Here is a 15,422-nt window from a genome sequence, read left to right on the forward strand (position 1 = left end):
AATTTGAAAAAATTGTAGATCTATAAATTCCCACTGTCATCCGTCCTTAATCTCGAGAACGGCGTTATATAGATGAAAGTTGAGACCAGATACGGAAAGCTTAGGGATAGGAGGCCCCGATTAACTACATGCGAACTTCCAATTTGCACTGGAAGTCAAGTTATTTCAATTAAAAAAATTTACCCTGAAAGGAGTTAGATGACAGGCACCACTCAACTGCTAGCAGGAAAAGTATGATGTACAGGGGCAAGACACTACTAATTTGAATCAGAAAACAAACAAATGTTTCTTTTAATAATTATAACTGATTTTGACATACCTGTCATTCTCCACCTCAAATTAATAGTGGCTTGCCCCTATACATCATACTTTTCCTTTAACAACAGTGTCGTGCTGAGCATTTAACTCCTTTTAGGAAAAATTTTTGAATTGAAATATAGTTAATTGGCATCTCTTGCCCCTAAGCTTTCCATATCTGGTCCCGATTTTCAACTAATTAATTCCGTTGTCGAAATTAAGGAAGGGCAGGTAGACATACTGACAGATGGCAGTGGAATTTATAGGTCTACAATTTTTTCAAACTGCAGCCCAATAATCTACATGTTACTAGCATAAGCAGTGTAGCTAGCAGCTATGCAAATATGAAATTCTCTATTCATCTATCCAGTGGTGAATTATTCTAAATTTAAGGTCTTAAGGGACAATGTTGTTGAACAGTTAAGTGACTGTATATGTATTTTCCTGACTTCCATACAAAATTATAATATAAATTTAATTGTACAAATAATGATATCATTGTAAAACTAAAGGATAAATCTGGAAATAAATAATGTACAGTATTTTTTGCATTTATTAGTCAAAAAATGAATTCAACAATAGCCCTACCCCATTTTCTATAAAATTGGGAAGTTTAATTTATAAATTTTCAAAACAAATTTAAGTATCTTTGCTTGCACCATGACTGTTAACATAGCAAATACTGTAATTATGGTAATAAACTATACATTATAACTGGAATTTTTCATAATAAAAAAGCATTTAAATAATTATGGCACTAAAATAAGTCTAGCTTAAGAAATTTAGCAACATTTTCAACAATAAAATAAATTCTCTGTTGAAAGAATTACACATCAGTAAAGAAATGCCGCATATCTTGGAATAAACAACTGTAAAGGTGTTATTTTATATACCAACTACACAGAAGTACTTGAATTAATATCACCTGATGGGGAAGGACTTATCTCATACACACAAATCTGTACAAGTGACTGCAAAAAAATTATCACATTTTATAATTTTAAATAACAATTTCCCCCCACTTTCATACATATAATAAAAAGAAACAAAGGGTTTTAATTTTATTTTTTTTTTGATTTTTTAAATTGCAGTCATTGAACAAACATATAAAGGCAGTATGAAAAGAGCAAAGCTTCTATCGAGTCTTCATTGCTCATACTTCCACTCTGAAAGGACTTCCTGGGATATTTTCATCGCCCCATTTAATAATGACTACATGATCACCACGTTCTTTAACTGTATAAGAAACTTGATACATATTGCAACCCAAATGTTTTACAAATACTTCATCACTAGGACCTTTAGGACCGTAAACGGCACAGTATAAAACATTATTGCCTGAAAGAAAACGATTAAGTGAAAATTTTTGAAAAATGACGATATATTATTTAAAAAATGGTTAGTTTAATGTTTTCATATTATAACTATTTACCTGCACTACCAGCATTAATTTGAAATTGATTTTGTTTATGAAGGAAAGCCCTCTTCAAACCCATTCCTTTGCTGGTAATCTTAGAAGCATCAGATTTAAATCGTGGCAACACATCTGCTCTTTGTTTAGCATGTTTGGTAACAGTTTCTACAACTACTGTAGATGTTTCTTTAGAACCTACTTCTGCAACAGCATTTCCTGTAAACAACAAATATAAATAAGTTTCAAAAAATTACATTCGATTATTATTTTTCATATGCATATTATTATAAAACATGTTAACACCAATGATAATTTAACTTAGGATTAATTTGATGTGGTTTCATAACAGTTAAGACATTAATAAATAATTAATTTTTTAAAAATTCTTGCAATCAAATAATCAGTTTATCAATTGAGCTTTAAGCTTATAACAGGATTATTCCAACTTTTCCCTTTTAAATTAAAAAAATTATCTGAACATTTTAAAGGAGAATTTTATAAATTTTTACAAGTCAAACTGAATTTTACCAATCAAACCATCTATTTTTTAAAAATAAAAACAATCCTGAAAAGATTTACTAAAAAGGTAGAAGACATGAAAAAATAGTTTTATTTCATACAAGAATTGATACTTGAGAGCAGTGGTTATACAATTAAAGTACAGTGCTAAAAATGTCACTTCTTTCTTACATCATGATACAAGGAATTGGCACAGTTAGCTTCATATCTTGGCCAACTTTATCCATAGGTCATTTCAAATTCATTAGAAAAAAGGTGAAATAGTTGATAAAGAAAAACAGAACAGTCATAAAACCATTCCACATTATAGAGCTGTAGGAAAAAATAGTCCAGCATAAAATTTGAAAGCAGTTGCTATGATTACAGCCATGGTCTCCTACAAATAGTTTCTTTATGAAGATTTCACTTTCAATGCTTATCTAGATACTTCAAAAATTTTCTAATTTATAAATTTCAGAGATATATATGATGCAGATCAGGGTGAAGTAATATCTAACAAATGACTATTCCCCTGTGGAAAAGTCTATTGGATTAGTCTGCAGTGTTACATACTAGTAAGTAATTTGAAATTAGAACTGTATTTATAATGGCAGCAAAAAGTGATTCAGTTCATGGCTAAACTGGTCAGACTTGTTTCTATGACCCTGTTATACGTATATTGCCAGATGCTACATTACACAAATTATTTAACTCTCCAAATACTGATAGATTCTTATTTATCTTTTATATGAAAAATCATAACCATTTATTTTAGAATATATAGTCAACATTAATGATTGAAGAATGTTTCTTAAAGGTTTAATGTATTTTAAAATATAATTAATGTTGTTTTCATTTTTACTTTTGTAGATATGCATGTAATATATGGTAATTTGGAATATAGTAACTAAACTTTCAAAGAATATTTAAAAAATATTATTATTATTAAAAGATAAATCAAGGATATTCACAGGAAAGGGTCAGAAAGGACATATGTCTCTCCTGAGATCTGTTTTATTCTTCTTTACTTTTTTGAATCATAATTTTGTAAAATAAAGTTTTGCTTTACACTAGTAAATTTATTTTTATAGTCTTATTACATTGAAATAACTACAGTCCATTAATGTATATCACATAAACCCAACTGTTTTGTCCACACATTATATTGGCTGAATCATTATTAATCAATTTTATTATAATGATTAAAATAATCTTAGAACAGAAAAAACAAATGAAGGCATGGTTCTTATCAGACTGATTTTAATTCAAGACTAATCTGATCTGATCAAGAAGCCTAATTTTTATGAATTGTCTTCCAAGTGATCAGTCTTGCATTAAACTTGGTCTGATGAAAACCTTGTTTTTTATCATATAAGATTATTTTAATCATTACAACAAAAATACAGTCAATATGCAATAAGACAGACAGTTCTCCTTAAGATGCAAGAGCTACATTATCTGGAATTGAATGTTTTAGGATAATTACTTTAAAAACCCCCTCGAACACTATCCATTTCTATCACTTCCAGCTAATAGCTTCTTCAGCATATAAATGTTTTCAGCCTCTTAAATGGCACTCTTCAGATATATCTCTTCTAGAAGTTATCAGCAGGAAGTAGAGTTTGAGCCATTTTTAAGGTTATTATTTAATGTTCCAACTTCTGTGGTGTTTTGGGGTAGTTAGAAGTTTTGCTGTTTTTTAAATACAAGTTTATACTATCTTCACTAATGAATCATAAGTAGAAACAAACTTGTTAAGGAACATGACTTTTATGAATCAATTCATTTATTATGTTTTTGTCAGAAAAGACAAAATCCTGCAAGTTCCATTGAGATCAATGCTTATTAATTTAACATCTAAACCAGGGGTCTTCAAAGTTGTCAATATTAACCCCCAGGATGATAAGATATTTTTGGGGTTGATTGAAAATACAGTCAAACCTCAGTTTTTGAACATAATTCATTCCTAAAAGTTGTTCTAAAACCAAAACAAATTTTCCCATAAAAATAAATATAAAATGGATTAATCTGTTCCTGCCAGTATGAGTTCAAAATTCTGTTCATAAACTGATTTGATTGAAAAATAATTCATTCAAAAACCAAGGTTTGACTGTAGTTAATTAAAAATTATTATTCCAATGGACTAGGCATAAGACACTTCAGGATTTTGTAAATTTGCACACTAAATATGGGAGATCATTTCTATGAAAACAGTGTATGGATTAATACTGGCAACCAAAATTTATTTATCATCAACTGTATCAGCAAAAAACAAAACGGGGTTGATAAAAGAATGATGAATCCTTGAAAGGGCTAACAGTCAAAAAGTTTCAGGACCTCTGACCTAAACAATGTAAATATAAAAATTCAAATTCAAAAATTAATTGCAGTCTACCTGCATAATTGTGCATGTCTGATCCAACGATTTTACACGAGATGTGGATTTGATTCTATTTAAATATCCATGTTCTATTTTCTGTGTTCCATCGCTTATCTTTTTACATATTGTCTAAAGAAGAACTATTAAGGTTCGAAAACGTTTACGATATTATCTTTCATTTCACCAACACCGGTAACAGATTCAGGTACGTGTTAAATTCAACAATACTAATTACCTGTACATTTCACTTTGAAAGGACTTCCAACAATATGATAACCATTATATTTTACAGTGACGTAATAATCTCCTGGAGCAAGTGGAGTATACCGGACTTTGTAACCTTCTTCAACTTCTGTACAATCCATTGCTACTTTTGATGGACCATCTACTGTTACAGCTAATGTGCCAGCTCCAGCACTACATGTGTCAATGATAAAATCACTTTTGGTACCTTAAAATAGAAAATATTTTTGTTAAAAATATTTTAAATATAAAATAATTATTATTTCAGTTTTAATATTTAAAACAAAAAATTACCAGTTTTTGCTTCTTTTAAACCATTTCCAGTAGCATTGACAGCAGCAGGATCAGCATCATCTTTTCCAACACGGGCACGGAAAGGACTTTCAGGAATGTGAATTCCATTACAGCGAATATGAATTTGGTGAATGCCATTTTCTTGAGGGACAAATCTTAAAGCCCACTGATCTGATAAAGATATATAAATTCCATTATTAACTGATAAAAGACACAGACGAAAATAGAATATTTATAAAGATCTACACAGAAAATAGTTACAGAAATGCTTACATTTGAAACAAATTTAAAGATATATTATAATTTAAAATTACCTTCATCAATTGGAATAATGAAACAGTCATCTTCTACTCCAGATGGTGCAAGAACTTTACCATCCAAACTTCCTTTAGCACCATTCATTTGAATATAAAAAGCAACGGGCTTATTTATTTGTAAATCATCTGGTACCTGACCTAACATGATTTTATTAACATCACCCACTTGAGGCATGATATAAACTTTGCAAGGACTGTCAGGAATATGACGATCATTGAATTTAATACCGACACGGTATTCACCTAAACAAATAGGAATATTAATTAACATTTTGAAATTTATAATAGTACAGTTCATTATTATTTATAAAATATTTATATGAGTATATTACCAGGTTCTGACACAACATATGAAACATAACAAGAACCATCTTTACGATCTTTGAAATCGATTTCAGCTTTTGATGGTCCTTCCACAGAGATGGCAAGACTTCCAGCACCAGCTTCACGTGTCCATACATTAAACTCACCTATTTACAAATAAATAATCTTTTTAAGTAAAATGAATTTCATTCATTATTTCAAAAATTAAAATTCAAACTACTCACATGGCTCATTAGCACAACCACGTTCTAATCCTGGTCCACCAGCATGAACTCTGTGGGCGCCAGAATCACTAAGAGGACCAACAGTGAATTGGAAAGGTGAACCAGGTATGTGGATGTCCTTATAGCGAACACTGACAATATGTACACCAACTTCTTTCGGTACAAAGTTAACAGCGTATAAGCAATCCTCTAAATCCATTATTTCTGCATCTTCAGTCTCTCCATTTGGAGATGTTACTTTTGCTGCCATCTCAAATGCATTTGTTCCTAAAAATTTTGGTTTTATTATAAATATGATTGTAAACAATACAATATTTTACAGACTAGTACATGCAGTGGTGACAAGAGATAGATCAGTTCCAATTCAGCATTATGCTGAACTTATTTTTAGTTAAAAATTGTCAAGATTATGAAAATTTGATAAAATTTATTTTTTTAATATCTGATTTATCAAATTTATTATGTTATTACCTGGTAATTTATATGTAAGTTTACACTGTGAACCAACTTCTGTAACTGGAAGAGCTTCTCTTTGTTTCTTAATATTTTCTCTTTGAATGTTACTACCTTCTCCAGATACTTTAACTGTGTAAGGACTTCCTGTAACAAAAATTTGCATTTAGAATTTATCTTAAAAGTGCTTTAAATATAAATATTTTCTAAAATAAATCTAGATATCCTAACCTGGAATATGATGATCAGCAAATTTAAGATTGATAATGTAATAACCAGGCTCTGTAGGTTTGTATGTAACAGCTAATGTTCCATCTTCATTATCTTTGCATTTAATATCTGCTTTGCTAGGTCCCTCAATGGATAAACTCAAGCCACCAAAACCTAAAAATTAAAATATTGATAATAAATTATATATGTATATCAGAAAGAGAGAATAGTATAATAAAATATTCATCTACATACCTGCTTCTTTTGTATCAATTTTGAATTCATTTTCTGTGTGAGTTTTGCCTTCCTTTAAAGCATTTCCAGATACTTTCACTTTAGTTGCATCTCCTACTTCTCTTTCCAGGACATTAATATTAAATGGGCTGCCTTGAATATGTTTTCCTACTCTTTTAACATTTACCAAATGTTCTCCTACTTCTCGAGGTGTAAATGAAATTCCTAAGTAAAGAATTTTTTATAATAATTAACATATTTATAAATAACAAAATACATTGATGATTCATCTGTATAAAAGCTTCCTTTTTAGCATCATATATTAGCCAATGTCAAAATTACAATACAAAATTTGTGAGAGAGAGTACTTGATAGAAAAATGGCAATTCTTATTGTAACAACTTCGTAATAAATATCAATTACTATTATTTTATATAAATCTGTACATTTATAGTTAAATAGTTTAAAAATTTATTATATAAAATTGAATGAAATATTGTAATTAACTATGTATATAGATCATTTTCATATGCTTACTATAAAAATTAATATATTTTTGAAATGGAATAATAAAACTACAGGTATATATTCAACTCTACAAGTAGAAGGAAAATAATATCCAAACATAGTTAAAAAAAAAAAAAAACTGTCATAAATGTATATTCAAAAAATTTAAAAAATCAAAATTATTTTTCATCAAAATCAGAACTGTAAACATTTTCATCATCTTACTATATTAATAGGGAAAAATTCCAGTTATTTTAACTATAGGTAGACTTCAATTTAATGTTTAAAGTATTAATCCTTATATGCATATTCAAAATGAGCATTTAGTAAATCAATCTTCAATTACTATGAAGAGTGCTTCTCATAAGAATTTGAAATAACAATGTTATTTTTAAAGATTCATTGATCAGCCATGTTCCTGTTCCTTCGAAATGGTGTAATCAGCCTAGCAGTATTTCATTGTAATTATGAAATACTGCTAGGATGACTACATTATTTTAAAGGAACAGTACAATGATTTTTTTTTGCTCTGTCCTGGACCCTTTTAATAAAAATTTTTATTTGTACATTTTTCAGAGCAAAACACTCTCTAGTTTGTATATTTGATACATTATATTGTATTACAAACTGATGATTTGTCAGAAAGTGTTTATTCTGCATTAATAAAGGTTATAAATTTGAATGGATACTGCTGAAGATGATATCTAGATAGCAAGAAGTGCAGAATAATTTCAGTGAATCTAAGGAGCATATTACACAAACAGAAACAGATAAAATTTAGTTATTTGATCAATTGACATAATAATAACCAAACACTTGAAGAAATGGAATAAAGAAAAAAAAATCAATGTAGCTGACAGATGTGTCAAAATATTTAACAAAACAATGAAAAGAATCTAGAATTCTAAAGTTTTAATAATTTGACAGAATTAGTATTTGTTTTCTAGGAACTATAGCTTCTTTAATCTTCTTTATCACTAATAATGTACTAACAAATTGTTAATAGCACTCATCTATATTTCCTGAGAAATTTTAATAAGAGAGGGTCTATATGTATCAGCTCCTCATTCCATTTTGACATCAAGAAACTATAGTCAGATTAAATAATGCTACTCTATGATTACCAACAAAACTCTCATCCTAATTTTTGTTCTTTTAGCATGAAGTGTTAATTACAAATTATGAATATCATAAAATATAAATTTTATTTTACAAAACTTTATTTAGTTTTAATATAGATTTATAATGCACTTATCTTTCAAAATCTACTTTAAATATATATATGATTTACCTAAGTGGCCATTAGGAAGTTTTTTAAGATAACATGGTTCTTCTAAACCAGATGGAGCAACAATACTGGCATTCAAATTTTTAATATCTTTTTCTTGGACCTTTAATGAAACCTCACTAGAGTGACCCACAGAAATTTGATTACGTTTACGTCCTTCACCTAGTTAATAAAAATAACATAAATATAATCACTGCAAGAAATTTAAATTGTTCATATTTACAAAAATACTCAATAAATTTATTACAGCTGAAAAAAGATGACTACTCTTAATGAATAAATTATTTAATTAAGTGCAAAATAGTTACAGATTTAGCATAAAAAAATTATTTTTTAAACCATTATCTCAATTAGTAAACAAACCATTAATAAATAATACAGTCAAACCTGTTTTTATGCGGGGGATAGGGCAGCTTGCAAACTCAAAACATTTTATGATTTTAAAAAATAGTTTAAATATAAACAATTCATGATTTCTACAGCATTATTGTTATTTGTTATTCAAAATAATTTTTAATGCTTTTCTTATATGATAACTATTTTTTAAATAAAAGTAAATGTTCTATAAACTACAAATAAAACAAACCTGTAATCTTAGCTGTGAAAGGACTTCCTTTAATATGTTTATCTGCAAATTTCACCATAATTTTATATTCTCCAGGAGCTACTGGAAGATATGAAACTCCAACAGTTCCATCCTTATTATCATTACAACTTATTTCTGCCTTAGAAGGTCCTTCAACTGCAACTGAAAGACCACCTACAAAAAATAATGTATCATTAAAAAATATAAATAAAATTGGAATCAAGAAGACATTATTATTAATTTTAATATTTCAAGAAAATTTTCCATCAGGGAAATATTTAAAACACATTTTTAGGAAAGCATTGTGTGAGAGTCAATGTCTGAAAGTGAAGATAATTTTGCATATTATAAAGAGAATTCCATTCTCAAAGAACTAAAAAAAAAATTATAAAATCTCTTATTGGATAGTGAAGGTTTGATTGTTTGCAGTGAATATGTTATAATGAATGAAACACTTAGAAAAACAGAAAAAAAATTAATTTTTACAAATTATTTATGATGTTAGTGCAGTTTAATACTCTGCAGATAAACAATTGTTATTAATAAGCAGACATTAAATAATAATTGTGTATTACCACTTCTTACTTAACATTAAGTAAGTTTTTATAAACTTAAGAAAAATAAAAAACAAAACAAATGATGTGATGTATGAAATGTGCAAAATATAAACTAAATGCCACTGTAAATGCACAAAAAGAGAATTAGAAATATCAAAGTGTTATGTACAAAAGAGTAACTTTCTGAAAGCCAAGAACCACCTCTATTATTGGCAAAAAAGCCTCATAATTATTTTTGTATTTAAACAAACTTAATTACATGCACTATATCCAGCAAAAACTTGTGTCCACATCATTATTTTAATTTCAATGTAGTATATTGAAAATTTAACCAGAAGCTGTCACGAAAATACATTATTAAACAGGTCATTCTTTGGACATGTGCATTCGAATAATGCTGCCAGCTGCACACAATACTTTCAGCTGTATTTTCAATTCAGTGCAGTTAAGACAATCCATTTTCAGTTCATTTAATAAACACATAATAAAGATTACAACTATTAACGACTAAATAACCATTAATCTAAGATTGATGATGCAATTGGTCAATCTTCTAGTTTTAGTATATTTTCATATTTTATAAATTTAATTCTCTCTCTCAAAAAATAAAAATCAACTACAAAACTAATATTAATGATCCTATCTAGTTGAAACAGTACAGAAATGTTTTTTAAAATTTAAATATTTCAATTTTATTAATGCTACTAAGTATTACAAGCATTAAGTAAAAGTTAATTAAGTAGAATAATTAAGTAGGCATAATATAGCCAATAGCAATATTACAATTATTTTTTACATTTTAACAAGAAATTCTTACTATTGTTTTACATATCTATGCTTTATTACTTATTTAACAAGTACATACTTTGTGTTATGTCTTGGGACCCTAGGCTCAAGCCCTATTAACCATTATATAGATCCACCATTGTATGAACATGGTAAGCACAAATATTGATATCTTTTAAAATACAATATTGAAATCTAAAACTGTTGACAACTTGGTTAAATATATTCCACTAACTTATATTAACATCCATTCCATTTTTGTCATTTTAATTAATATTTTGCCCTTTAAAATTTCATAAAATGAAAAATTCAAGTTAATTACCGTAAAATTTTAAAAATAACTCGAAAGATCATTTAAGTGAATGCTAAATTTGTCTTTTATTTAAAATGAAGGCTTGTCTAGTTGATTCCATAACAACTGACTCAACTATACACCTCCATTCAAATGTGGGAAAAATTTGGCAATTAGTTGAAGGCTATTTCTAGATGAATCAAACAACAAATCATAAGTAAATAATTCTTATTGGAGTTCAAAATAATAATATTCAAAGATAAAAATAAGATTTAAAATTATTTAATGTAAAAAGTAATAAATATTTCTAAATATCTTGATAAAAATTTTAGTATAAAAATATTTTCTATTTCAAATGAATAATGGAAAAATTCAAACAACCTCCCTTATGTTATATAACAAATTTAAAAAATGACTTCAGTACTTCCAAAAAATACATTAATTCTGGTTCTATAAATATTTTGTAGTCTTAGTCAGTGTTTTTCAACCAATAGATTTTGATTCTCTGGAGGATGTAAAATGTGTTCCTGGATAATGTCATGGTTTCCTGATAAAGTAATAAAGTATCAACTAAAAATAATTGGAAAACATTACTTTAAATTGATGTAAATGCTTTAGTATTTTTAAATGTTATAGTTATACGTACGTAATAAATAAAAGCCATTTAAACTGCTGAGATCTACATATCAATAATACAACTCTGATTTCTTCAATAAGATATTTCCTTTACTTTTCTAATGTGTTTAATATAAACTGATATTTACTTAATAATTTGATATTTTTAATATTGTTTGTATATATGTATATAAATATAATATTTTTTAGTGTGGATATAATGTAGATCTGACATTAATATTTAACTAAATTAATCATTACCTGCACCAGCTTCCTTTGTGTAGATGGTAAAATTGCATGATTCACCAGCAATACCATGTGTTAAACCAGGACCATAAGCAGTGACATAACCACTAGTTATAGTATCAACATGGAATTTAAATGGACTACCTAAAATTTGAAAATTAAAGTATTTAAAAAAAACAACAAAATTACTTTTATTGAAAAATTAATGGTAATTATTTACCCTGAATATGTTCATTATTATATTTAACATGCAATTCATGAAGACCTTCTTCTTTTGGATCATACTTCACACTAAAACTGTACCATCTTTATTATCAACAACAACAGGTTTATCTTGTTTTCCAGATGGCATGATGACTTCAGCTAATTAAAAATAAAAGAATAAAGTTATGATTCATATATATATATATATTGTATAAATAGTTATTTATGAAGTTTTTAAATATTAATTTAACTGTGAATTAAAATTTATAATATAAACATCCTGAATGATACATAATCAATCTGATGCTAGAGACTTTAGTTCTGAAGTGAAACTAACTTTAATTCTATATTAAGGTTTAAATATGTTATAAAATGATGCTAACCTGTAACCTTTCCTTTGACAGATGGGATAGGGATATTCTGTAACTGAACACAGCGATATTCTGTTTTTGTAGTTGTGGTCTGTTTAACTGTTGTTTTCTTATGGACCTCTTCAGTGACAGCCTGAAATATTAAAAAAATGCTTTAAACATACTATTCATATAATACTAATTATTATATATATATATATATATATTAGATTAGATACTCTGGATACATTATTATTATTCACGATATAAATACTAAGATATATTTTTTTTAATTAAAAATAAAAAGATTTAGATTTATAAAATATGATAAAAATATTCATATTAATAATAAATAATGAACAATTAAATAATGCAAAGTCTAATAAATAACTTATCTAATTATTCATGTACTTAGAATTAAAAATTATTATTTCAGATTGAAATGTAATTTTTTAGTATTAGAAATGTTTATTAAAATACGAATTTTATCAACTTAATTTTTCTCAATATTTAATTCTTGTTAAGCAATTCATAAAAAAAGAGCAAAGCAATTCTTGCTGAACACACAAGTTCTCTAGGTCACCAAATTTAAGTAGCATTGGACCAGCTAATATTCAGGCTAGAAACAGCAAGAAAGAGTGGGTACTATCATTAATCACACTAAGAATTCCAACAGCTCTGACTAGTCCTAAGTCTGGATAAAGAGGGAAAATTGGCATCAAAAACAGTATTCAGTCATAAACCGACTATTCTATGTTACAAATAACAGGTGCACAGAACCCCCGTAGTTGGGACTTCTTCACTCCATTTATCAAACAGGATAAATGAAGTGAAGAAGTAGTAGTTAAGATATTTATAAAAAGAAATATAATTTTGTAAATAAACTTACTTGTTATTAAAAGTTTGAAAATAACCAAAGCTATTTTTTTCTTAGTAAAAAACTTTTTTCAAACATGCGACATAATTCATATCCTATTTAAACAGTACATCATATACCTCATCTCTAGTATTTCTTCAATATAATAAACCTCATTTAATAATTATGAATTTGATCTTGTAGAAACCAGAAATTCATTGAATATTTGCTACTTGTGAAAAAAATAAACTTTTCTTATGCATCTGCACATAATTTTCTACCAAAAAGTTGTTTTAAATATAACAATTTAAGTACAGTAAATAAATTAATAAAGCAGTAGCAACAATAAAAAAATATGCATATATTGAGTGAGATGTAATATCTTAAATACACTATACTGTAAATAATCAAAGTTAATATTTTAATTGAATTATTGATCTTTTACATTGAGATGTATACTTTGTTTATCACACATTTAAAAACTGTTATGATATAGTGTACTATCAGAGTAACAATAAGAAACAATTATGAATTCAATAAATTATTATATTTAATTTTTCTAATATCTAGATTATATATTTATAATTATATTTCTAATTTAAATTATGACACTATTAATGAAAAAAATATGTTTTCATACTAAAGGTGTTTTATGGATTAAAAAATTTTTTTAAATTCGGACAATCATTAAATGCATACAAAATATTCTTCTGACATTAAAATTGATTTATTCTAACATTGAAGGCCGATTTTTCAAACTTAATTCTTTTAATAATATACTTTTTTAAGTAATGAGCATTTAGCTTTAGTGAACTCCTCCTGCTCTTATTTACATGTTAGACCAATAATTCTCTATGTTAAAATCTAAAAAATTAAACACTACATAAAATTTGACTAAAATATAATAATTAAACAACTTTAAATACTCCTTCAGGATAATCTTTAGAAACATTTTTTCCCTCAATTGTTTAAATGCATGCATTTATTCATGTTGCTTTTCATTTCATAAGTATAGTTAAATTTTTCAAATGTAAGCTCTTCTGATGCAATTTAAACTCTTAGTTTATTTTTTTATAATTTCCTTGAAATGCTTGTTAGTATCTAGTAATAAAAAATAAACATTTTAATAAACAGGATATGAGATGATGTATTTATCTCAACAAATGTTTTGATTTTAATTGCACTAAAGTTGAATTTTATTTCATTTTGCTATTTGAAATTGTAAATTGTAACTTTAACTGAATTTAATAAATTTAAATAATGAAGAGGGTATAAAAATAAATATAGTCATGTTCACCTTTTATTGAATACATTATAAATTATTTTTATCAATATATATGGAAAGTATTGGTAGACATTAACATCTAATTTTTGTATTAATTATTCATTTGTTAATTTTTCTACATTATATCATTTATTTATTTTTTAATTTTAAAAATTAAATAATTCGTTTTAACAACTATTTTTATGCATTATAAATATATTTTTCTGTTTTTAAATTTGTAAAATCTATCATATATGTGTTTTAATAAGGTATAAAAAAAAACAAGAAATTCTAGTACTTTTCGATTAATATCCATCATCAGGAGCATTCAGAACCTTATAGAATGCTATTCTATACTCTAAAAAGCATCCTGCTGTTTATATATTAGCAAAATGATACATATATGTTTCATAATCCTTAAAATTATTTTAACTATATATAAAAGTTTAAATAATTTCTTTTTATATTACTTTGAACAATATTTACTGGCACATCAAGTTTACAATGTCTAAAATGTATAAACCAGACACAAAGTAATTACTCAAAGCAACGCCAATTTTATTCTGGCATTCAAATCTATCTGGCAGGTAACACTTTAACAAAGACACAAAATGTTTTACACTGAAGCAGATTTTTTTTTTTTTATAAAGAGAATCAATCTATGCCAAAAGGAAGTCTATTTGAAAGACCAAACACAGTAAATTTTTAAAATACATATTATATTTTAAATACTGTATTCAAATTTTTAAAAATTCTGAGTTTAATTTTATTGATAAATATTGTATTTGAACTACAATCCATAAATCTTATTTTATTTGGACATTTTCCTTAAGGAAAAAGTACAAAGATAAAATTTTTAATAATTTAGTTTTAATTTAAAGTTTTAAAAGAAAGTCTGCATTAAAAATCTTCCATTGAATTATTTTAAAATGCAATATTCCAGCATGACAATCCTAGTTTAAAAACTTTATATCACAAGTATA

At 26.5% G+C, this 15,422-nt stretch overlaps 1 protein-coding gene across 1 annotated transcript in view; it reads right to left on the minus strand.

Annotated features, from left to right (window-relative positions):
• Positions 1 to 827: 827 nt before the first annotated feature.
• The window catches only part of LOC136973790 (filamin-A-like), a 76,239-nt gene continuing 61,644 nt past the window's right edge, over positions 828 to 15,422 (minus strand). Inside the window, 16 exon segments of the mRNA XM_067268556.1 lie at positions 828 to 1,635; positions 1,730 to 1,927; positions 4,825 to 5,040; positions 5,127 to 5,297; positions 5,441 to 5,686; positions 5,776 to 5,913; positions 5,992 to 6,258; positions 6,463 to 6,591; positions 6,676 to 6,828; positions 6,910 to 7,113; positions 8,687 to 8,845; positions 9,270 to 9,443; positions 11,781 to 11,909; positions 11,986 to 12,058; positions 12,061 to 12,128; positions 12,353 to 12,473. Of these exon segments, the coding sequence (XP_067124657.1) occupies positions 1,451 to 1,635; positions 1,730 to 1,927; positions 4,825 to 5,040; positions 5,127 to 5,297; positions 5,441 to 5,686; positions 5,776 to 5,913; positions 5,992 to 6,258; positions 6,463 to 6,591; positions 6,676 to 6,828; positions 6,910 to 7,113; positions 8,687 to 8,845; positions 9,270 to 9,443; positions 11,781 to 11,909; positions 11,986 to 12,058; positions 12,061 to 12,128; positions 12,353 to 12,473 (2,631 nt within the window). The 3' untranslated portion in view covers positions 828 to 1,450.

The sequence above is a fragment of the Centruroides vittatus genome, unplaced genomic scaffold (genome assembly GCF_030686945.1).
Source record: "Centruroides vittatus isolate TY-2023 unplaced genomic scaffold, ASM3068694v2 contig_329, whole genome shotgun sequence".
Classification (NCBI taxonomy): domain Eukaryota; kingdom Metazoa; phylum Arthropoda; class Arachnida; order Scorpiones; family Buthidae; genus Centruroides; species Centruroides vittatus.